Raw genomic sequence first — 23,597 nt, 5'->3', positions numbered from 1 at the left:
GTCTTCGTGCCCTCATAGCCCAGATTCAACAGTGAACTCATCTGGACTCTTAGAATCCCAGGGCTTAGCAGCTATCATCCAACTCATAATGCATAGCTACTCATGAGAAAAGATTACGGGAGGGTCTTCATTCCCATTTCACAGAGAAACTAAGAAAAGCACTAGCAAGTTGTGAAATTGTGTAAAATATACCGATTGTCCCTGAGATTTACTCAGAACACTTCTGAGGGCATCTTTAAAGGACTTCTTAAAGAGAAAAACATTTCCCAAGTCTAACTCCTCTTATCAGTCTACTGTAATTTTCTCATTATTCCTCAATCAGTGAGGATTTAAGGGGGGAGGCAGGTGAGCTATTGCCTAAGGAGTTTTTTTTTTTTTTTTAACAACTGATTATCGATTTATTAAAAAGATTGATTTAGGCATCGGCAATGGTGACTTCCACCTCGACTCCTGGCTCAATACTGATGGAAGTGATCTGCTTGACAATTTCAGAAGGGCTGTGCAGGTCAATGAGTCGCTTGTGGATCCTCATTTGGAATCGATCCCAAGTCTTAGAACCTTCACCACAAGGAGTTTTCCTTGTAGTTATTCTCAGAGTCTTGGTAGGCATCCGAACTGGTCCTTTCACTTTGAGATTCTTTTCCTTCTCGCCTCTGATCAAGTCAGCACACACCTTCTCCAGAGACTTCACGTTGCGGCTTGTGATGGTGATCCTAATCCGGTGAATGGCCACCTCTGGCTCCACGGGAGTCTTGCCGGTGTCTTTAAAGGCCATGGCTGCGGCTCGGCTTCCTGACCGACTTGTTCCTCCGCGAGAGCAAACAGCGGTGAGTCAGGGACAACAGCCGGCGGCGCTGAGCTCTGCTGCAGCGGCGACCGCGTCTTCCTCAAAGAGGTACCTACGGAGTTTTAAACTATCACTAGTATATCAAAATTTCACTGGAAATATAAGATGAAGACAATTGTAGTTACTAGAACTTCTCTCATCGGTTCGGTTCAGTTGCTCAGTTGTGTCCGACTCTTTGCGACCCCATGGACTGCAGCATGCCAAGCCTCCCTGTCCATCACCAAACTCCCAGAGCTTACTCAAACTCATGTCGATTGAGTCGGTGATACCATCCAACCATCTTATCCTTTGTCGTCTCCTTCTTCTCCCACCTTCAATCTTTCCCAGCATCAGGGTCTTTTCCAATGAGTTAGTTCTTCACATCAGGTAGCCAAAGTATTGGAGTTTCAGCTTCAGCATCAGTCCTTCCAATGAATATTCAGTACTGATTTCCTTTAGGATGGGCTGGCTGGATCTCCTTGCTGTCCAAGGGACTCTCAAGAGTCTTCTCCAACACCATAGTTCAAAAGCATCAATTCTTCGGTGCTCAGCTTTCTTTATAGTCCAACTCTCACATCCATACATGGCTACTGGAAAAACAGTAGCTTTGACTAGACAGACCTTTGTTGGCAATGTAATGTCTCTACTTTTTAATATGCTGTCTAGGTTGGTCATGACTTTTCTTCCAAGGAGCAAGCGTCTTTTAATTTCATGGGTACAGTCACCATCTGCATTGATTTTGGAGCCGAAAAAATTAAGAATCTTACTGTTTGCGTTGTTTCCCCATCTATTTGCCATGAAGTGATGGGACCAGATGCCATGATCTTAGTTTTCTGAATGTTGAGTTTTAATCCAACTTTTTCACTCTCCTCTTTCACTTTCATCAAGAGGATCTTTAGTTCTTCTTTGCTTTCTGTCATAAGGGTGGTGTCTTCTGTATATCTGAGGTAATTGATATTTGTCCCGGCAATCTTGATTCCAGCTTGTACTTCCTTCAGCCCAGCATTTCTCATGATGTACTCTGCATAGAAATTAAATAAGCAGGGTGATAATATATAGCCGTGATGTACTCCTTTCCCAATTTGGAACCAATCTGTTGCTCCTTGTACAGTTCTAACTGTTGCTTCTTGACCTGCATATAGATTTCTCAGGAGGCAGGTCAGGTGGTCTGGTATTCCCATCTCCTTCAGAATTTTCCACAGTTTATTGTGATCCACACAGTCAAAGGCTTTGCCATAGTCAATAAAGTGGAAGTAGATGTTTTTCTGGAATTCTCTTGCTTTTTTAATGATCCCATGGATGTTGGCAATTTGATCTCTGGTTCCTCTGCATTTTCTAAATCCAGCTTGAACATCTGGAACTTCATGGTTCACATACTGTTGAAGCCTGGCTTGGAGAATTTTGAGTGTTACTTTGCTAGCAGTGAGATGAGTGCAATTGTGAGGTAGTTTGAGCATTCTTTGGCATTGCCTTTCTTTGGGATTGGAATGGAAACTGACCTTTTCCAGTCCTGTGGCTACTTCTGGGTTTTCCAAATTAGCTGACATATTGAGTGCAGCACTTTCACAACATCATCTTTTAGGATTTGAAATAGCTCAACTGGAATTCCATCACCTCCACTAGTTTTGTTTGTAGTGATGCTTCCTAAGGCCCACTTGACTTCACATTCCAGGATGTCTGGCTCTAGGTGAGTGATCATACCATTGTGGTTATCTGGGTCATGAAGATCTTTTTTGTATAGTTCTTCTGAAGAACTTTTCTCATAGAGAGGACTAAATCCTCACGTGGAATTCTTGTTAACAAAAGAGTTCCTGAAATGCCCTGTAAGGAGATGAGTCCATTGACCCATAGGGCTTCTAAGTTTTTTTGGGGGGGTGGTGGTGGGGTTCTAAGTTTTGCTGAGTGAGCTATGAAAGTTTACGGCCAAAGTTGAATTGCTGGGCAAGACAACTAAAGCTGAAGCCTGTGAATCACTGACCTTTTTTCATAATCCCCTAGGCAGTGAGCAGCTTGTCTTAAATAAGTATTGATCATATATGTGAAGAATATTGATTTGAGTTTCTGCTCAAATGCTTGGGAGAATGGGTAGAGGTTAAACACACAGGTACTTTTACTTCTAGTCAAAGCCTCATTAAAATGGTTTCAAAGTATTTTTTTTAAGTATATGTTTGAGTTTTTTAAAAAAATAGTTAATTTTATTTTGTTTACACTGTGTCTTTGTTGCTGCATGGGGGCTTTCTCAAGTTGTGGCGATCAGGGGCTACTCTTTGTTGCAGTGTGTGGTCTTCTCATGGCAGTGGCTTCTCTTGTCCCAGAGCACAAGCTCTGGGGTACATGAGCTTCATCAGTTGTGGTACATGGGTTTAATTGCTCCGTGGCATGTGGAATCTTCCTGGAGAGGGATCAACCCCATGTCTCCTGAATTGGCAGGCAGATTCTTATCCACTGCACCACCAGGAAAGTCCTCAAAGTATTTTTGGTTTTGATTTTTTTTTTAAACAAAATGATCAACAGAATTAGAGTAGGGAATCATCCACTGAATTCTTGAAGCTGAAAGGTATATGTAAGAGTAATAAATGACTTAATAGACTTAAGAAACTACAATCTTAAGCTGGCAGTAAGGAAAGCTAAACGCCTATCAGATTTGCATCTTGAAATCTCCTAAGTTTCCAGAGACTGGAAGCACTAGATTCTTCTAGAAGTAGGAGGTGAATGGGAAGCTAAGATAAAAAGAAGAGATGAAAATGTGATTAAGAAGTAGTCATGCGAGACAGCAAGAGAGACACAGATGTATTGAACAGTCTTTTGGACTCTGTGGGAGAGGGCAAGGGCGGGATGATATGGGAGAATGACATTGAAACACGTAAATTATCATATGTGAAATGAAACACCGGTCCAGGTTCGGTGCATGATACAGGATGCTCGGAGCTGGTGTACTGGGATGACCCAGAGGGATGGGATGGGGAGGGAGGTGGGAGGGGAGTTCAGGATGGGGAACACATGTACTCCCATGGCGGATTTAAGTCAATGTATGGCAAAACCAATACAATGTTGTAAAGTAAAATAAATTAATTAATTAATTTAAAAAAAAAAGAAGTAGTCAGAGTCCCAGCTATCTTTTAAACACCTACATAGTTGAGCAGTTCCTCCCCATTCCTTCCTCAAAAGATTAGTAAAGCAAAAGTTCTGTGGCACTCATCACAGTTAAGATGGGTACCATATTGAAAAGTATATGTACACAGGATGCTGAGACTTCATAGTCTTCTTCTTTACTCAGGTCCCATATTTTTGGCAGACAGACTTTCCCTTTTAGGTAGGATATAGGAGAATCCTTCTTTGGGATTTGACTAGCCTAAGAGGAAAGACTTGATGTTGATATTGAAAACTCTTGAAACAGCCACAGTAAAGTTCATGGTCAAGAAGTCCACTAACACACAAAATTTACAATGAGCTTTTGATTCCTGAACATTTAATTATGAGCAGATAATCAAGGCTTCCCAGGCATCTGAAGAATGCCTCTAACATGAAAAATAGAAACAAAAATTATAAAAAATGAATAAACAAATTGAAAGGAACAGACTATGTGAAGAAAAGAAAATGTAAAAGAGCCATAGAACATGAGCAGGATATTATATAAAAGGAAATAATAACCAGAGGGCAAAAAGAGCTCTGGTATTTTAATATATGATATAGAAATAAAAACTCACTGTAAGGATTAAAATGAGAAATCTTTAAGGGCTTCTCTGGTGGCTCAGCTGCAATGCAGCAATCCACCTGCAATGTGGGAGACCTGGGTTTTATCCCTGGGTTGGGAAGATCCCCTGGAGAAGGGAACAGCTACCCACTCCAGTATTCTGGCCTGGAGAATTCCATGGACTGTATAGTACATGGGGTCGAAAAGAGTCAGACATGACTGAGTTACTTTCACTTTCACTTTGGAAGTGATAAAGAAATGACAAAAGGAAAGGAAAGAATTAGTGTCCCATCTGGGATATCAAATATACAAATAACGAGTATTTTTACAAGGAAGAACAGGGGGAAAAAAAAAACAACAACACAGGAGAGGTCACCAGTGGAATAGTTCAGAGATATTTTCTAGAACTGAAGGGCATGAATTTATAGCTCAAAAAGGTCCACACATGAAAACAGACCCAAACCAGAGGATGAAGACAAAATGCTACAAAATTCTAGAATGTTAAAACAAAAACATAGAAAAAGTCAAGAAAAGAGGTAGCTTTGGACTTCAACAATACTGTCAACAAGAAGACTGTGGAGCAATTACTTCAAACTTCTGAAGGAAAATGATTTCCAACTCAAAATTCCATACCCAGCTGAACTATCAATCAAGAGTGAGGATGTAAGACTCTTGATACATTTACCTCTCTCATGCCTTTCCTCAGGAAGCTACTGAAGGATGACTCCACCAAAATAAGACAGGTAACTTAGAAAGAACCAAGAGGCAAGACACAGGATGCAGGGAACAGGAATTCTAGCCCAGGAGAGTGATACAAGGAATCCCAGAACAATGGTGGAGAGAAAATGCTAGGATGATAAATACTTTAGATAAAGAAGGCAACCAGTCCAAACTGAAAGAAGTCAGCAGGTTCTGGATGATATATCTTCAGCAAAATGAAATTGAGAAAATATCTGACATGCCTTAATGTCTTGAGAAGAGATTTATGAATTAAGTACAAACACAAACAAACTACTAACAGTAAAAATTGTGTATTACTCCAGGGGACACAAATTAGACATATTAGAATACTAGGATGGACTTATTATGTAAGGCCTACACACTGTGATTCCAGGAAGGTTCAGAGGACACTTCCTTTACCAAAGCAGTGAGGAAATCATTCATTAGGTGAGCCCTGGCATCCTTGAAGAGCTCTGCTGTGGGAACTCTTGAAAGGACGGTGGGAACTGCTGCCATCAAACTGAGGTCCCTGGATTCAGTGGGAATGCTGGAATTTCAGGGTTACATGGACCAAGAAGCAACATTTAATGATCAGAGATTTGGTGGGCATGGTTATCATAATTGGCAGCAAGCTGAGTAGTAGTCAGAATAGTCTTCTGACTTAATGAGATCTTTGATGTTGGCTAGTTATCATGGCAATAGGTGGGAGCCTATTATATTGTTACTTGATTTGTAAGAGTCTAGGCCTTGTGAACAGAAATCTAATTTGAATCACCACAGTTTTTTTTTTTTTTTACAAGACACTGTTCCTTTGAAGGAGCACCAAATTATTAGTCAATCCACAAATTTAAGTTCAACATTTAGTTACTTGGGAATATCTGTTCTAAGACAAAGGGAATCAGCAGAGCATATATTTTAGGCTCAATGGCTTCTTGGTTTAGGCTGATGTTCTGGTTGTTTGTGACTTACTCTCTAGGCTCACAGAGAAGCTACAGCCCTTCTACAATGTTGACTATTAAAGTTTAATATCTAATGTTCAGGGCCACTTCACTGAAATACAGTTGCTGCCATTATTGCTGTTCTATAATTTATATTATTTTTACTTTCATGTGGCTTTCATTTTATTCGTTTTTTTTTACATGCACTGGAGTTATGCTGCTGAGTATATGACATTTCTCCGACTAGTGAGAAATTGTCTGTTACATTGACAGTCCCTGATGAACCATGACTCCCTGTGGGTATTTATGCACTTCTATAGCCTCTCCTGGAAGCTGATGCAGAAGTTATGCTTAATCAACGTCATGCCTAAGTCTTTAGAAGTCCTGAAAGCTCCTGTTTCTTTGCACTTTGGCGAAAGCCAGCCACACACGGAAGTCTTAACTGCCCTGAGAGCACCACATTATGGGAAAGCCCAATATAAATACCACATGAAGGGGCCGCATGTAGGAGAATCAATAAACCCAGCTAACAGTAACAACCAAGATACTTGGTTGCCAACCCCAGCTAGGCTTCCAGCCAATAGCAAGACCAGCAAGCCACCATGTGTGTGATGGTCCACCATCTTGAAAGTGAACCCTCCAGCTTCCAGCTGGGAAGCCAGCCTAGCTGACACTGTGTGAAACAAGAGACAGCTGTTTTCAGAAAGCCCAGTCCAGATTGAAGAATCATGAATGAATAACTAATGAGGTTATTTTGAACCATTAAGGTTCAGGGTTGTTATTAAGTAACAGATAGTTATAGTACTATTTTTGTTTGTGTGTTTGTATGTTGTACTTGGCACCTGGTGTAGCTCAAGGATCTGTGTTAGGCTCCATTTTCTTAGGCAGCTATGAAAAAATTGCTGCTGATCTTTGCATATAATTCTCTTGGCAAAGATCTGTCTCTTTGGGTGGTTGTCCAACTAAGGAAATATTTTAGACTGCTTAGACATTCAAGAGAACATATGCCGAAGAGTCTATGAACTCACTAGTCAGAATTTTCTAGTATTTTGGACCAACAGTTACACTGCCCTCGGCCTTGTAGCTGAGTCTGGCCTGAGGGCTGGATGTGGCTTCTCTTGACCTTGACTGCTCTCTTGCTATTTCTCTGATCTTCTCGTACTCTTGGTTCTCAATTTGCTTTCAGCTTCTGGGGAAGGCCTACTGATTCCATCCCCCTAGTTTTGTGTGGGAAAGAATACTTTCCCAGAAAAAGATGTTAGAGAGATGTCCCCTTAGGAATAAACAGACTTCTTCTTCCATGTTGTTTTCAAGTAGCCTTTTTAAAAACCCCTCCCCTCTAACAATCCCTATAAAGGAGAAAAAGCTAGCCTTTATCATATAAAAGTGACATGACCAAAATATTCTTTTAATGTTTGAAGATCAGCGGGTCCCATTCCTCCCCTTTTAGTCCATCCTTCTCAGGAATGGGAGGCTCTGCTGACCAATGGGGCTCCTCTCAGCACTCTCACAACTGTCTCTCTTCTCCTGGCCAGACTTTGACTGGTGTCTTCTGCTCATGAGCCCTGCATGTGGTGAGAGCTGGGTTTCACCAAGAGATAGGAAGCTTGGCAACCAAGAGATAGGTGCATGGGAAAGAGCACCAAATTCTGAACCAGACAGATCTGGATCAGAATGCTAGCTCTGGCATTTCTCTCATTGTGTGACCTTAAGCAAGTTGCTTACACTCTCTGGAGTTTCCTTATCCCCAGACTATCATATTTAATGCTTACTTTATAGAGTTTCTCTGAGGTTTGAAAGTAAATTGTACTAAGAACCTAAACCATAGAGTGGATGGTCAAAAAAAGGTAGCAGGGATGAAGATGATGATGGTGATTAGCTTTAGAGAAAGAAAGAAGGGCCAGAGAATTCTTAACTGCTTCTTTCTATCAGGGCTACCTTACTGAGTTCAACAGATTGAAGAGGAATAGGGGAGAAGAGAGAATCTGGTGGGAAGAACCAGGATTTGTTCTGGTCTGCGTATCCCCTCCAGGTCTGTGTATTGCACTGAGCAGGTTGGGCACCGCATTGCCTACTGTACAGTAGTACATGGTGACCACCTCTTTGTTGTTTAGTTGCTCATTCATGTCCAACTCTTTGTGACCCCAGGGACTGTAGCCCACCTGGCTCTTTTGTCCATGGGATTTCCCAGGCCAGAATACTGGTGACCACCAAGGGATCCAAATTCTGTGGTGGCAGCTAGGTGGGATTAATCACACTGGGTGTGCTGGGACCAGCTCCCATCAGCTCACAAGAGCCAATTGTTCAATTTTTAGGAATTTTGCCAGCTGTTAAATGCAGCTATTATACAACTTAAGTGATATCAGCTGACAATCACATCCTCAAAACTCATCACTTTTCTGATTATTTTACTGCATTTTCTGTTATCAATGGTCTTGAGATTATTTACATCTAGGACTTGCACTGTGGAAATACTGCATAATTATGTGCTAAAGGAACATCTCTTTCCAACTGTGTGTTCAGTAATGTTTCACAGATGACTTAGAACTGGCCACGGTGTATTTACACCATAGAAATTGGCAAGGGCTCCAAATGAGGGCATTTAAAAACCTTTACCAACATGCCACTGAATGTAGATAAGTCTGAGAGAAGAAATAGGAACAAAAGCATTTCATTGTCTTGGAACCCACAGTGTGTTAATTATATGTAAACCAATTACTAACACTGGTGAAAGAAAGAAGGAAAAGGAAGGAAGGAAGAGAAAGAAAGGAAGGAAGGAAGGAAGAAATAAATTACTGAGGAGCGCAAATCAGGATATGTTGCTCCATCCCCTGATCACTGTAACTAGAGAAAACCCATGTGCAGCAACAAAAGCATAGCCACACACACACAAAAAAAAACCCCAAGCAAAAAGACTTAGAAAACAAACAATGTATGGCAAAAATCACTACAATATTGTAAAGTAATTAGCCTCCAACTAATAAAAATGAACGAAAAAAAGAAAGCAAACAAATGAAAAACTTAAGAAGGCTACAGACAGTCCACTTCAGGACAGTAAATTCAATTCTTTGGGAGGAGGTAAGGTCCAACCTGCATATTGCCTATCACCATAATGAATGATGATAACCCAACACCATACAATGACACCAAACACCACCACCATAGCTCTCGGCAGGGACTGTGACAGAGAGAGGCTCAAATAAGTCATGGTGGGGGATTCCAAGTCGCTCATACAGTTCTGACCCTTAAGGGTTGCCAGTTGCTTGACGTACACACAAAACATGGACATTAGATGGTATTTCATCTCTGGAACAAAACTTGATTCTTACCTTTTAAAATGCATCAACAGATTTGACTGACCTTTCACCCCTATGCTTTTCCAGCTCTGAGTTCTCAAAAATCCCCAGTCTCATTTTTCCTTCTGCCTTTGTAAGTCACTGATTTGCTCTGAGGTTGCATTCTTTAGATTAGCGAAGTAGGTAAGAACTTTGGGCTCTGGGGTCAGACAATGGAGTCTAAATCCTGCTGACCCTTATTAGCTGTATAACTTTGTACTGGTTTCCTTATCTGTGAAATGGGAATGATAATAGCACCTATGATGTGGAATTATTTTGAGGATTAAATTAATTATACATATTAACTTGAATTTGAGCAGGCTCTGGGAGATGGTGAAGGGCAGGGAGGTCTGGCGTGCTACAGTCCATGGGATTGCAGAGAGCGGACATGACTGAGTGTCTAAACAGCAACAACATCATAACTTATTGAGTTAAATTGTTCAGATCTTATGTGACACATAGGGCTCAGAAAGTGTCTGGGATAATGTTTTTTTATTAAAAGTATTTATTTATTTACTTTTGACTGTGCTGGGTCTTCTTTGCTTCCCCTTGGTTTTCTGTAGTTGCAGCAAGTGGAGGAGTTGTGGTTTGAGAGCTTCTCATTTGGTTTCTCTTGGTGCGGAACACTGGCTTTAGGTCACACGCTCAGTAGTGGTGGCTCACATAGGCTTACTTGTCCCATGACCTGTGAAGTCTTCCCAAACCAGGATCGAACCTGTCTCCAGCCCCTGGATCAGCAGGCAGATTCTTAACCACTGGACCACTCGGGAAGTCCATGCTATAACTATTCTTTTATTATTACTATATGAAGCTGTTCCATGCTTCACCCCTGTAATATTTCAGCCTTCCTTCCTGCCTTTTTTTATACTTTCTCATCTTCTCTAGAAGTCTCTTTGTTTGAATGTTATAATTTAATGACTAAGAAGAGAAAAAAAAGGCATCAATTTTTTCCTAATGCCTTACTATACATATTAAGGCCATTATCATTTACCTTTCTGGCCTGACTTTTCAGACAGTTTTCAAACCTAACACAGTGTTGCAAATGTAGTGACAATGACCTTCATTAAGATTTTAATCTTGGAGGCATTTTATCCGACATTCCACTCTCTAAACCAATTTGACTAATAAACTCTTCCCTTTTCACAAAGAACTGTTCATGTGTAATAACTACTGAAGAATGATGCTCTCTGTTGCCACTCTGTGTCAGAAAGCCTGGGAGCAATGGGAGATTACTTCTAGAGGTGGCCAGACGTGGGGATAAGCATCTCCCCCTTGTTTAGTTTCCTATTGTGTGCCCCCCCCGCCCCCCCCGCCAGCCTCGCTCTGCCTGCCCCTTGTCTTTCTCCCTCCTACTTAGAAGCATGGGGAGAGTGTGTGTGTGTGTGTGTGTGTGTGTGACTAATGACATTTTGTATGCAGCAGCCACCTGTCTATTTTTTGGGTTTTTATTTTTTTTTTATTTTTCGTTTCAATAGAAGCAAGAATGGAAATAAAGACATCTACGAAAACACTGTGAAGTATTTATACTCCCCTCCCTATGAAGGTCTTTATCAAATCATGAACTTGAAGCAAAGTTTGCAAGCCTAGAATTGGAAATGTTGAGAAAGGAATGCAAAGAAGGAAGGGAAGCAAGGGTTATTAAAGGTCTTGGACATACCCTGGGAAACCGAGAGTGTAGTTTCTTAAGTAAGGAAGAGGGGCCGCAGAGGGAAAATGAGAAAAGCCTGAGAGCTGTGTGTACTAGTTATTTAAGGAGTGAATGTGTCCAGTAGCTAGGGATGGGGGTGGAGGGGCAGCAGAAGGGAGTATTCTAGAGTTGGAATGCCTGAGTTCACACACAAGCTTCTTTCTAATCCTGTGACCAGTCACCTAATATACTCAAAGGCTCAGTTGTCTCATCTGTAAAATGGTATCCATCAGGTTGTTGCAACCGACAATGCAGGAATCACTGTATAGTCACAAGAGCTGGATTTGGAACAGATCTATCTTGGTTCAGATACTGGCTCTATCACAGACTCGCGAGCTGTGTGATTTTGGAAAAGTTATTCAGTCTCACTGAGCCTCGGGTTCTTAACTGTAAAATAGGGATATAACAAACCTAATGATGGGATAATATAGGGGACTAGTCAGAGCATATCTGACATCTAATAAGTGTTAGATGTTACTCTTCTGCCTTTAGCTATACCAGTGTCTGCCTTGATTTTGTAAAGTACCCAGTATAGCTCTTGACACAGTCAACACTCAGTTATTATTATCAATTATTTATTAAGATGCTTGTTTTTCTCTCATAATATAATACATGGTCTTTAGAGAAAATATAAATATATTGGAAAGTAGAAAGAAAAATGAATCACTTTGAGCCAACCGCTATGAACTTTTGATGATCTTTCCTCAGGGTTTTGCTCTGCATATTTCTGTGTGTGCATTAATTTTTGTGGACTGGTTTGTTTATGTAACATAATAAAAGCATTTCCTCATGTTTTTATAAACATCATTTTTATGAAAGGCCATGAATTACATATATGTTGCTATAATTTACTTAAATATTCTTGCCTGATTTCATTTTTTTTTAATTTTTCAGTATTATAAATATATTGATATGAACATGCTTGCATAAAACTTTTTTATTTTATATCTGAGATATTGTTTAGGATAGATCATGAGAAATCAGACTACTATGTCATATTTGGATATATTCAAGAATCCTCAGACATTGCCCAATTACTTTCCAAAAGAGTTGTATAAGTAAAACTACAGTCAAAATGTATAAAAACACATCTTCGTTGAACTGGGTTTTATCGTTTAAAAATTCTTTCAATTTGTAGATAAACAATGGCCTTCAGTATTGCAGTAAGTTCTACTTTTTAATTACTCATGTGTTTTGAATGCTTTTCTCTGTGTTTTTTCAAAAAACTTCATTTTTTTTAGTAACTTGTCTGTTCATGCTTTTGTTCATTTTACTTTTTAAATCATAAAATATTTCTGTTGCATTTCATATGAGTTCTTTATATATTAAATCACATTAATGTTTTTTTGTCTGTAAATATTTGTACCCAGGTTGTACTTTAACTTTGGTTGTTGTTTTAATAGGAGGAAATGTGTTAAAAAGTTGTATAACCTGTTTATTTTGCATATGATTTCTTCTATTAACAAAACTTTAAAAATAAATATGCTGGGGTAGATGAGGGTGAATCGGGAGCATCTCGTTTATGTCTTAAAAAATATAAACTTGTCTCATTCTTTAATCCCTCTGGAGTTAAAGTTATGTTTGTGTGTTGTATGAGTTAAGGCTAAAAATTGATTTTCTCTTCTAATTTGCTAACCAGTTGTCCTAGTGTCATCTGTTGAATAATTCTTCCATTACCCATTGATCCAAGATGCCTTTCTTATCATAAATTAAGTTTTTTACATTCTAGGGCTATCTGTTCTGTTCTATTGATCTGCTTGTCCATTTCCATGCCAATACCATGGTGTTTTAATTATAGTTGAAAGGTATTTCAAGTCCACTACTTTAAGAGAGAGCCAGAACAATTATGTGAATGTGAGGATATAGGCAATAGGTGCCTAAGAGTTTTGTTCTTCTTGCTGTCTTTGGGCTCTGAACAGGTCACAGAGTGACTGGTATTTGTTGAGAGGAGATACTTAGGGATGCAGCCATGTCATGATGAAGATTCCCAGGCACTAGCTTCCCTGGACAGTGCCTAGGTGGTTGTCACTGCCATTTGCCTTTCTGACCCGCTTTTCCTGTGTTCCACATGAATTCCGCACACCTGCCCCCCGACCTCTGGGATAGCATCTTTTTCTTATCTTGGTAGAATGCTACTGTGGAAGCGGTGTGGAGGAGAGCTGCAGCCAACTCATCGTGATTTTTGTGAATGAATGGTAAATAGGTCCTTGCTGTTGTAAGCCTCTGTGTTTTGGGGGTCATTTATTACAGCAGCACAACCCAGTCTATCTGAACTGAGTATAAGAGTCAAAATATTTAACAAATGATCTGACATGAGCGTTGACTAATCCAAACGGGTACCAGCAGGGGCACCATGGAGGTGCATACTGCCTGATCGTTGGCCACATACTTTATTCAAGTCTTATCATCCCATTTCTTTAAGGTGACTTTGCATATCTCAAATCTCATTTACTGGGTATTGATTTTCTAACTTAGATTTTATAGTCCTTAGTGATTCTAGTCCCTCTTCTCTATTACCTATGGCATGATTTGCTGTGCTGGACAATAGACAGCTCTTCATATTTTATTGTTTCAGTTATGTTTATCATTTCTACTTAATCAGATCATAAATCCTGATAGGCATGGTCAATGTCTATGCAACTTATGTCCCTTCACTGGCTATAGTGCCATGCTGAACCTTCCTTCTTTCATTCCACAAATATGTTTTTTGTGCCTTTTATGTTTCCAAAATCTAAATGTGAGACATTCTAATCTTACTTCTTAATTAATCATAAGATTTTATATACCAAAGTTAAACAGACCTGGGGAATTTCCTGGTGGGCCAGTGGTGAGGGTTCTGCCCCTACTGCAGGAGTCATGGGTTTGATCCCTGTTAAGGAACTAAGATCTTACATGCTGCTTGCACGTCCAAAAAAAATAAATAAAAATAGACAGACCTGCACATATGGGCTGGATCTAGAAGCATTAGAGGGAGACAAGGACTTTCGCATTATCCTTAACAAGAGAGACTGCTCTAGAGCTTAGTAACTGAAGTGCTTGGGGTTTGGAGACCAGCTTACCTGGATTACTAGCTGCTACTTATGGGTGTGTGATTGGTGCAAGTTATTATATCTGTCTCAACCTCAGTTTTCTCATCTGCAAAAGGAAAGTTCTTTGTGAAGATTAGATGAAAAAATATGCGTAGAGAATAGAGAGGGTCAACTATGAGTGATAAGTGGTATATAAGAGGTATTTTGTTATACATCCAAATTTGTTGATAATAAAATATGCTATACTGGTCTTTCCTGATAAGAAGAGACAGCAGGTTTTATAATAATAATATTCATCTCTCAATGAGATTATGTACTCTCAAAAGGATAGTTTTTTTTTTTAATGTGGCTTAGAAATACTAAAACAATGTCACAGGCCCATATGATTTTAGTATTTCGTAAAGTGAATTTTGGACTTCCCTGGTGGCTCAGATGGTAAAGAATCTGCCTGCAGTGAGGGAGACCTGGGTTTAATCCCTGGGTCAGGAAGATCCCCTGGAGAAGGGAATATATTCTTGCCTGGAGAATTCCATGGACAGAGGAGCCTGATGGGCTACAGTCCATGGGGTCACAAAGAGTCGGACATGACGGACTGACTAACACTAAAATGAATTTGGATTGTCTTTACTGGGGATAAAGAGTTTAAGCACAGAATCTGCTCCTAAAAGCACAGAATATGGTCCTTATATTTATTTGTTTTTATTATTAGTGTAGCCCAGATATCTTTGCTCCCCTCTTCCCCGTTTCTTGGTTGGTCAGTCAAATTTGGCTCCAAGATCCATGTGTTACTACTCCCCAAGGCTCTGGAGTTGTCCTTGGTTCCTGGTCTGTCTCCTTCACCTTGCAGTAGCTGCTTAATCTCTCTCTTTTTCAAATTCCTCACCTCTAAAATAGGACAGTAGTAGTGCCTGTCTCTCAGAGTTTTTATGAGAATCGCTGAATTAATACATCCAAAGTGTCTAGAACTGTAACTGACAAATAATCAACAGATAAAATAATCAACAGTAAGTAATCAACAGAATTCAGTTACTGTTACTCTCTACTCCATATTTTTGTTAAGTTTGGCATTTTTTATTGGAGATTTGGCATCTCCTCCATCTTGCAGGCTCAATTCCTCACATTCTGCTGCCTTCCAAAGCCAGTTCCTATAACATGACCCTCATCACCCTGTGAATCTCCTTGAGATGTGAGGTTCAATTCAGTTGCTCTCATTATTTCTCTTTTGGGGAATAATCTTGTCAGATGAGTTTAACCCCTAGCCCCAGACTAAGGGGAATAAAATTTCTCTGTTTTTTTTATGTTACCTTTTAAGATGATACTAAGAAAGGGTGGAGGGCAAGGGAAGTCTTGCTGTTTTGGTTCAAAGGCAAAATAAGTAGGATGTGATTTTTGCCAATAATCACTGCCCATGGAGTAAAGCTGTTTCCTTCCATCAGCCAATGATTCTCCCATCACATAATCTTGGAAGTAATTGAGAACATTCATTTTGGGGTTGGAGAGGCCTGAGGTCAAATCCTGGCTACTCCACTTTCTATAATCTTGAACATGGCAATAATTATCTGTTTTCAGTTTCCTCTTTAAGAAATGGGTGTAATGACCGTATCTTGCAGAGCTGTTGAAAGATGAAAAAAGAGTAACTTAATGTCAGGCCTTTTGTTTGCAGTTAGGAGTTGCAGAGATCTAGAATATAGAATCCAGTTTGGAATTACCGTGTTAATCCATGAATGGTTGAGGATGCAACAACCTGGGGTAGAAATTCTATCCTCTTTCCCTGGCCTGGGGATCTGTGTCTGCCCAGAAGAGGAATCTTTTCCCTTGCTGTGTAAAAATAACCTTTGGGCTTGGAAGTGGTGGAAGGGACTCTCTTTGTCAAGTGCTGATGAGTGCCAGGCTTAGAGATGGTGGTCAGCAAATTATAGCCATTATAATCTTTAGCAAATTCATATCCCCAAACTATGAAACTGCTGTCTTTAAGATTTCCAGCATTTTGGGAAAGGGGAGGTGATTGGTTACATTTTTGTTTTGAAATGACTATTATTCTCTACTCCCTAACTTCCTTAGTGATTCAGTGGTTAAGACTGCTTTCCAGTGCAGGGGTTGTGGGTTTGATCCCTGGTTGAGTGGCTAAGATCTCACATGCTTCATGGCCAAAAAACCAAAACATAAAACAGAAGCGATATTGTAACAAATTCAACAAAAACTAAAAAATGGTCTACATAAATTTTTTTAATCTCTATTCCCTGAAGGACAAGACATTTTAAACCTTTTTGTGATCACATACAAGCTAATTCAGTCTACTGATTAATAAGCTTCATGTTCTACTAACCCCATGGTTTTACCAGGAAGAAGCCATGGGTGAAGTTTTGGCCCAAGGCCTCTTGCCACCACACTGAAAACTGCAGGGGCCAGATTCACAGGGAAAGGGGGAAGCTGCTTCTCAAGCAGGTGTAGCCTGGAGACCCCAACCAGATGTGCTTCCATATGCTGGGACAGGGCTGGCAGGAGGAAACAGGAGAGATACCTTTTTCTGAGCAAAGGAGAAAGAGTGAAAGCTGCTCTTCTCAGTCACTGTGGATGTGCAGGCCCTGCAGGTCGGCAGGGTGGGGTGCTACCGGCTTTCCATTGCTGATTTTCAGGGCTCGGGACAATTCTGCACCAGCAGGGAGACAGTCTTGCCTGGGAAGGGGACTCTGCAGGAGCGACAAGGGTCTCCTCTCTGGGATTATCATGAACAAAAAAGTAAGGATCTATATTTTTTCTTTGGTAGTTTTATTTTGGGATTAATTTTAAATTTACAGAAGAGTTGTGGCAATGGTATAGAGTTTCCATATGTCTTTCACTCAGCTTCCCATGATATGATTATCTTATGTGGCCATTTATCAAGGCTAACCCTACAATGCTACTAACAAATGTACAGTCCTTATTCAAATTTTATCAGTTTTTCACAAATATCTTTTTCTCTATTCCAGGATCTACCCAGGGCATTTCATTGTCATATCTCCTCAGTTTCATTCAATCTGTGGACTATTCTCAGTCTTTCTTTGTCTTTCATGACCTTGACTCTTTTGAAGAACACTGATCAATTATTTTGTAGAGTGTCATTCCATTTAGATTTGTCTAATATTTTCTAATGATCAAACTGGAGTTGGGCATCTTTGGCAGGAATACCAGAGAAATGAATTATCCTTCATATCCCACCAAATCATGATGATGTCAACATGAGTTCTCACTGGTGATGTTAACCTTGATCACATGGTTAAAGTGGTGTCTTCCAGGTTTCTCCAGCGTTAAGCTACCATTTTTTTTTCCCCTTTCATCTTCTATTTATTAGAAGTGAATCACTAAATCCAAGCCACACTGAAGGGGAGGAAAGTTAAGTTCTACCTCCTGGAGGAAGAATATTAAAGATTTTTTGGACACATGTTAGAAACCACTATTGTCATTGAAAGAAATAAGTGAAAGTCACTCAGTTGTGTCCAACTCTTTGTGACCCCCATGGACTATACAGTCCCTGGAATTCTCCAGGCCAGAATACTGGAATGGGTAGCCATTCCCTTGTCTGGAGGTCTACCCAACCCAAGGGTTGCAGGTGGATTCTTTATCAGCTGAGCCACCAGGGAAGCATCATTAGTAGATATTTTTGATGAGCTACCTTGAGGCTTGATCTTAGTGCCAGCTCTTCACCAGCTGCTGAGATCTCACACGACGCTTAGCTGCTCTGAGTTTTAGCTTCCCCGTCATTAAAATCAGAGGTTAGGGCAAACCAGTGGTTCTCATACTGTGGTTTAAAAACCGGCAGCATCGGCATCTCCCAGGAGCGTGTTAGACATGCACATTCATAGGCCCCATCCCTCTCCTAAAGAATCAGAATCTCCAGGTGGGACCTGCAATCTGTTATTCCAGCCTGTGGGAGTGATTCGGATGCTCCCAAACCTCAGAGAACCGCTGGATTAGATGAACTTGGATCTCCCTTCTGAGGGCTTCCCTGGTGGCTCAGATGGTAAAGAATCTGCCTGCAATGCAGGAAACCCAGGTTCAATCCCTGGGTTGGGAAGATCCCCTGAAGAAGGAAATGGCAACCCACTCCAGTATTCTTGCCTAGAGAATTCCATGGACAGAGGAGCCTGGCGGGCTACAGTCCATGGGGTTGCAAAGAATCAGTCATGACTGAGTGACAGTTTCAACTTACTTCTAGCTTAAAATCTTCTCTCTATATTCTTGTCCAGATGCTTTTGTAAAATTTCATAGTCTAAGTTTCTTTAGACTTTCTTTAGACATGTTAAAAGATCTGAGCATTTAATCATTGTTAATAATGAATCACTGTGAAGTGATTTAAATGATTTCTGCTTGGGGTGGGGAGGAAGTGCATGCACATGTACATGTGTGTATATATGTGCATGTTTGTATATATGTGCAGGTGTGTGTGGCAACAGGCGGCTGATTAGTAGAGGCTCACAGCTTCCACCTGCTTTTCTTGGTTGATGTGGTCAGAAGCGAGCTCCCACCAGTGACAACAAAGGGTCACAGGGGCAGTCTCTCACAGTCGGCACTTCACAGCTGGTTTTTGCCTTCACCCTCTTTAACACACCTGGAGTTAGGGGAGAACAGAGCCTCGAAGTCCATCATCTAGTTGTTACTCTAGTAGGTTGCGAGTTCTGTGATGCTTCCACTCTCTCCAGCATCCCTCTCCATTTCTGGCATCTGTGCTATGCTCGGCTGGTTGACTGATTCCTTTTTTAAAAAAATTTTTTTGGAGTATAGTTGCTTTATGATGTTGCGTTAGTTTCTGCTATACAATAAAGTGAATCAGCTATCCGTATACATATATCCTCTCCCTCTGGGGCCTCCCGCCCGCCCTCCCCCATCCCACCCATCTAGGTCATCACAGAGCACGGAGCTGAGCTCCCGGCACTGTGCCGCCGCTTCCCACTGGCTGGCTGTTTCACACGTGGAAGTGTATACATGTCAGGCCTACTCTTCCAATCCGTCCCACCCCATCCCCCTGCCCCCGTGTCCGCACGTCTGTTCTCTACATCTGTGTCTCTGTTCCTGCCCTGCAAATGGGTTCATCAGTACCCTTTTTCTAGAGTACACATACACGCGTTAATATACGATACTTGTTTTTCTCTTCCTGACTTACTTCCCTCTGTATGACAGACTCTAGGTCCAGCCACATCTCTGAGTCTTAACAGGAATGTTGTTAGAGGCTCGCAGCTAAATTTCCCTCTGCCAGAAGTCCCCAGCTGGGCCGGAAGGACTCCTCTGCAAGATCCCCTCACAACCCAGCTGAACCCCCGTTTATGAAACAGTGTGATTCTTGGAGGCAGGCCTGCCCCTCCTGCTAGTGCATCGAGAGCAAGAGTTCAAATGGACACCTCCATACCACCTGTAAAAACTTACAATCCATTCACTAAGTAAACTATTAGATACAGTGTTTTCTCTCCTTCCTCCCTGACCGATATACTTTCATGATGACCTGGAAGACCAGGTTCAAATTTAGATTTCTCAGACTCCTTGAGTTTTACTTTGAAATAGTCAGCGTGGCCAGGACTGGTCCCTGAGGCCTGGTCTGGGGCTCCTCTTGTTCTGGCCCTCCCTGAAGGCTGGGCCTATGCACACATGTGGACACCCCAACCAACAACCCCAACTCCGTCCTCCACCCATCGTGGCAAACAGCAACCCTCTGGCCACCCTGTCACCGAGGGCATACTCACCAGCAGCATGGGTCACCCTCAGGAGAGCAGACCCAGGGGAGAGGCCACTGAAGACCAGGAAGCATGCTCAGGACTATTTGAGCAGGGAACCCAGGGTCTAGGGTGCTCAGGAAGTGGTCCGCAAGTGGAGATGCCCCAGGCTTTTATAGGCGTGTCATCGTGGCCTGGGACACACACTCAAGCCAAGGTATCCAGTGTGGCCAAAAGAGGATCCAAACCAGGTCTTCTTTTTTTTTTTTTTCCACTTATTTTTATTAGTTGGAGGCTAATTGTTTTACAGTATTGTAGTGGTTTTTGCCACACATTGACATGAATCAGCCATGGATCCACATGTGTTCCCCATCCTGAACCCCCCTCCCACCTCCTTCCCCATCCCATCCCTCTGGGTCATCCCAGTGCACCAGCCCCTAGCACTTGAGTCATGCATCCAACCTGGACTGGCGATCTGTTTCACACTTGATAATATACATGTTTCAATGCTGTTCTCTCAGATCATCCCTCCCACCCTCGCCTTCTCCCATAGAGTCCAAAAGTCTGTTCTATACATCTGTGTCTCTTTTTCTGTCTTGCATATAGGATTATCATTACCATCTTTCTAAATTCCATATATATGCGTTAGTATACTGTACTGGTGTTTATCTTTCTGGCTTACTTCACTCTGTATAATGGGCTCCAGTTTCATCCATCTCATTAGAACTGATTCAAATGTATTCTTTTTAATGGCTGAGTAATATTCCATGGTGTATATGTACCACAGCTTCCCTATCCATTCATCTGCTGATGGGCATCTAGGTTGCCTCCATGTCCTGGCTATTATAAACAGTGCTGCGATGAACATTGGGGTACACGTGTCTCTTTCAGTTCTGCAAACCGGGTCTTCTAAAGCAGGGCCCACAGCTGTCGGCCTACCTGTGCCAGGAACCGCTCTGAGCCATTCTCTTCCCTCTTTAGTGTTCTGGGGATGTTCCCATGTGGTATTTAGGGGAGTAGAATGTCAGAGTAGGGGGAACATTATAAATCATCTAATCCAGCCTGGTCGTTAGCTAAGGATTAAACTGAGGCATTGTGCAAGGGTGAAGTACATTCTGGAAAGGTGGCTTACTCTCTGGAATTATACTCTGGTGCTGTGGATTATATTCGGGAATTACACCCTAGAATGGTAGATTTCAGAGGGAAGCAAGGTTGTGATGTAGACCACGTGCTGTGCTTAGTCGCTCAGCTGTGTCCAACTCTTTGTGACCCCAGGGACTGTAGCCCTCCAGGCTCCTCTGTCCGTAGGGATTTTCCAGGCAAGAATACTGGAGTGGGTTGTCATGCCCTCTTCCAGGGGATCTTCCTAACCCAGGGATGGAACCCAGGTCTCCCGCATTGCAGGAAGATTCTTTTCCCATCTGAGACACCAGGGAAGCCTGATGTAAACCATAACTGCCCCACAGAAAGAAGCTAGAAGGGCTCTGGGAAACACTTTGTGCTGCTCCTCAATGTGTGAGAATTTTCATCCCCAGCTGACTAGAACAAACACTGTTCTGTGTCTAAACCTACATTTTTAGTGTTGCCTTGAAGGCATCACCTTGAGAGTGGCTCTGGTGGCAGATCCTGGTTACATATTCATAGTGCTTGCTTTAGTAATAATGGTTGGAGCAAGCTTCAAAAAGATGGAAATAAGCTTTTATTCCTATTCAGAATGACTTGATTATTTTTAGTTAGTCTGGGCACTTTCCATTGCATCAGTGAATATTACTTGGTTCATTCTGTGAAAGTCAAATAACTGAAAAGCGAGCAATGTATTTCTGTCACAGATGATATTTTTGTTTGCATTTTGGAGTGTTTTTATGAATTGGATTACAAAGCTAATTGAATCAGAGATGAATTTTGTGCGGGAAGTCAAAGTATTTTATGAAATAAAATTACCATGAGAAAATGACTTAATCATTCAGAAGTTTCTAATGCAAAATCCTAACACAGTTTTGAAAGACTTCCAAAGAAGAAAGCCCCTGTAAAGAATAGAGCTCCTTCATGGCAAAGAAACACACTTTTTAATTTATTTATCTCTTAAGAAGTATAGCTTTTAGCTTACAAAAACACAGCTTCCGGATATATTGTATAAATGCATTATACTTGTTTAAATGGCTACAGTTCTTCAAAACTAGCTTTCTATTGTGTAATATATAATCCAACATTCTAAGCATTGTTGGTTAAATATGAGTGTTATTTTTGTATTTAACTGCTTAAATCTTGTTTATTCCACATGTTAGTGACCTACCACTTTGATTTCCTTTTTAATATTGAGGAAGCACTAGTATGTTTTTATATCATAATAGATAAAATCCTAGAGGAACTCAGTGTTCCAAGAATTATCAAAACTTTTTTTGCTTCCTTAAGAGTTTTTGGAGAGAGTAGCTTGGGTTCGACTTGCCCTGTCCAATGATAGGACATTCTCCTGATGACGCACAAGTTGTAGAGATGTGAGGCCAGTCTCATTAGTTTCACTTCTAATCTTTCACTTCCCTAGCCAGAAGAGATTGAGAGAAATACTTTGATCGGCTCATTCTGGTGGGGACCACACTCCGATATCCCTTTATCTCCAAAACTGGTACTAGGCCAAGCCTCAAGACTTCCCAGCTACCTGGACTCTGTCTCCAGCTCAGAGGGGCCCACTGGGTGGTGTGCTCCTGCCTTCAGCCTGCCCCCTATATGGATACTCCAAGGATACTACAATCTCTGTGTAAATATCATGCTGACTCTGCAAATATAGCTTCAGACAGCTCCCAGCTGGAGACCTGCCCTTCCTTCAAGGATACCTCAAACACACACACAAAGGGAAAAATGCTGTGCTCACAATACAAATGTGCCTTAAGACAAGGCCTCTGATGCTTCCTTATGACAAGGTGACCCTTCATATAGCCCTCCTACTCCTAAGATTTAGAGTCTTCAGTCCTGTGGCCTTCTACTGCTTTGCAGAAAAAAAGTTCCATTTGTTGGTGTAATAGTTTATTAACACACATTCTTTTGAGGAAGGTGTAGGCTGAGCAAGCTGAGGGGGGATAATTTTACTCTTTAGGGTCTGGAAAGGCCAGAGAAACCTTAAGGGAAGTCTTGCGAGCGTGTGTGCTAAGTCGCTTCAGTCGTGTCCAACACTTTGCGACCTATGGACTGTAGCCCACCAGGCTCCTCTGTCCATGGGATTCTCAAGGCAAGAATACTGGAGTGAGTTTTCATGACCTCCTCCGGGGCTCTTCCCGACCCAGGGATTGAACCGGAGTCTCTTGAGTCTCCTGCATTGGCAGGCAGGTTCTTTACCACTAGCGCCATCTGGGGAAGTCTTGACAAGTGGCAAATAGGTTCCACTGCATGTGCAGCTGTGAAGAGGTGGTGCTGCTGCTCCAGGCAGTGGATTGAGGAGGGTTCCGAGGCCTCCATGAACAGGAGAGAATGGACTCCATGTGATCAATTTGATGCTGAGGGTGACTTCCAGGTTTTTGGAGGTCATAGTGGATGGTGATACCATTTACTTGAACAAGGATTACTGGAGGGGCTCAGGTTAAAGAGAAAGATGATGGATTTAGTTGGGATGTGTTGAGTTTGAGAGGCCCACGTAACATCTGAGTGCACTTGGCAGTTGGGTACATAGACCTGTCCTCTGGGAGAGTGGGC

The 23,597-nt window shown here is 41.5% G+C and overlaps 2 protein-coding genes across 2 annotated transcripts in view; one reads left to right on the top strand and one right to left on the bottom strand.

Moving 5' to 3' along the window:
* EGFLAM (EGF like, fibronectin type III and laminin G domains) overlaps window positions 1-23,597 on the top strand; it is a 190,843-nt gene that overhangs the window by 34,808 nt on the left and 132,438 nt on the right. The window lies entirely within an intron of this gene.
* On the bottom strand, window positions 366-1,042 carry LOC122683786 (40S ribosomal protein S20-like). The gene is made up of 2 exons (XM_043887627.1): window positions 1,039-1,042; window positions 366-800 (listed from the first exon to the last, which is right to left on the bottom strand). Exon 2 carries the CDS (start codon window positions 773-775, stop codon window positions 416-418), a length of 360 nt encoding a protein of 119 aa, XP_043743562.1. The 5' UTR covers window positions 776-800; window positions 1,039-1,042; the 3' UTR covers window positions 366-415.

This window comes from Cervus elaphus, chromosome 25 (assembly GCF_910594005.1).
Source record: "Cervus elaphus chromosome 25, mCerEla1.1, whole genome shotgun sequence".
Taxonomy (NCBI): domain Eukaryota; kingdom Metazoa; phylum Chordata; class Mammalia; order Artiodactyla; family Cervidae; genus Cervus; species Cervus elaphus.
Note: the sequence above shows the minus strand (reverse complement) of the source record. Positions and strands in the feature narration are given on the sequence as shown.

Bases quoted from the DNA above. Each gene is read 5' to 3' on its own strand.
- LOC122683786 (XM_043887627.1), bottom strand. From the start codon at position 775: ATGGCCTTTAAAGACACCGGCAAGACTCCCGTGGAGCCAGAGGTGGCC.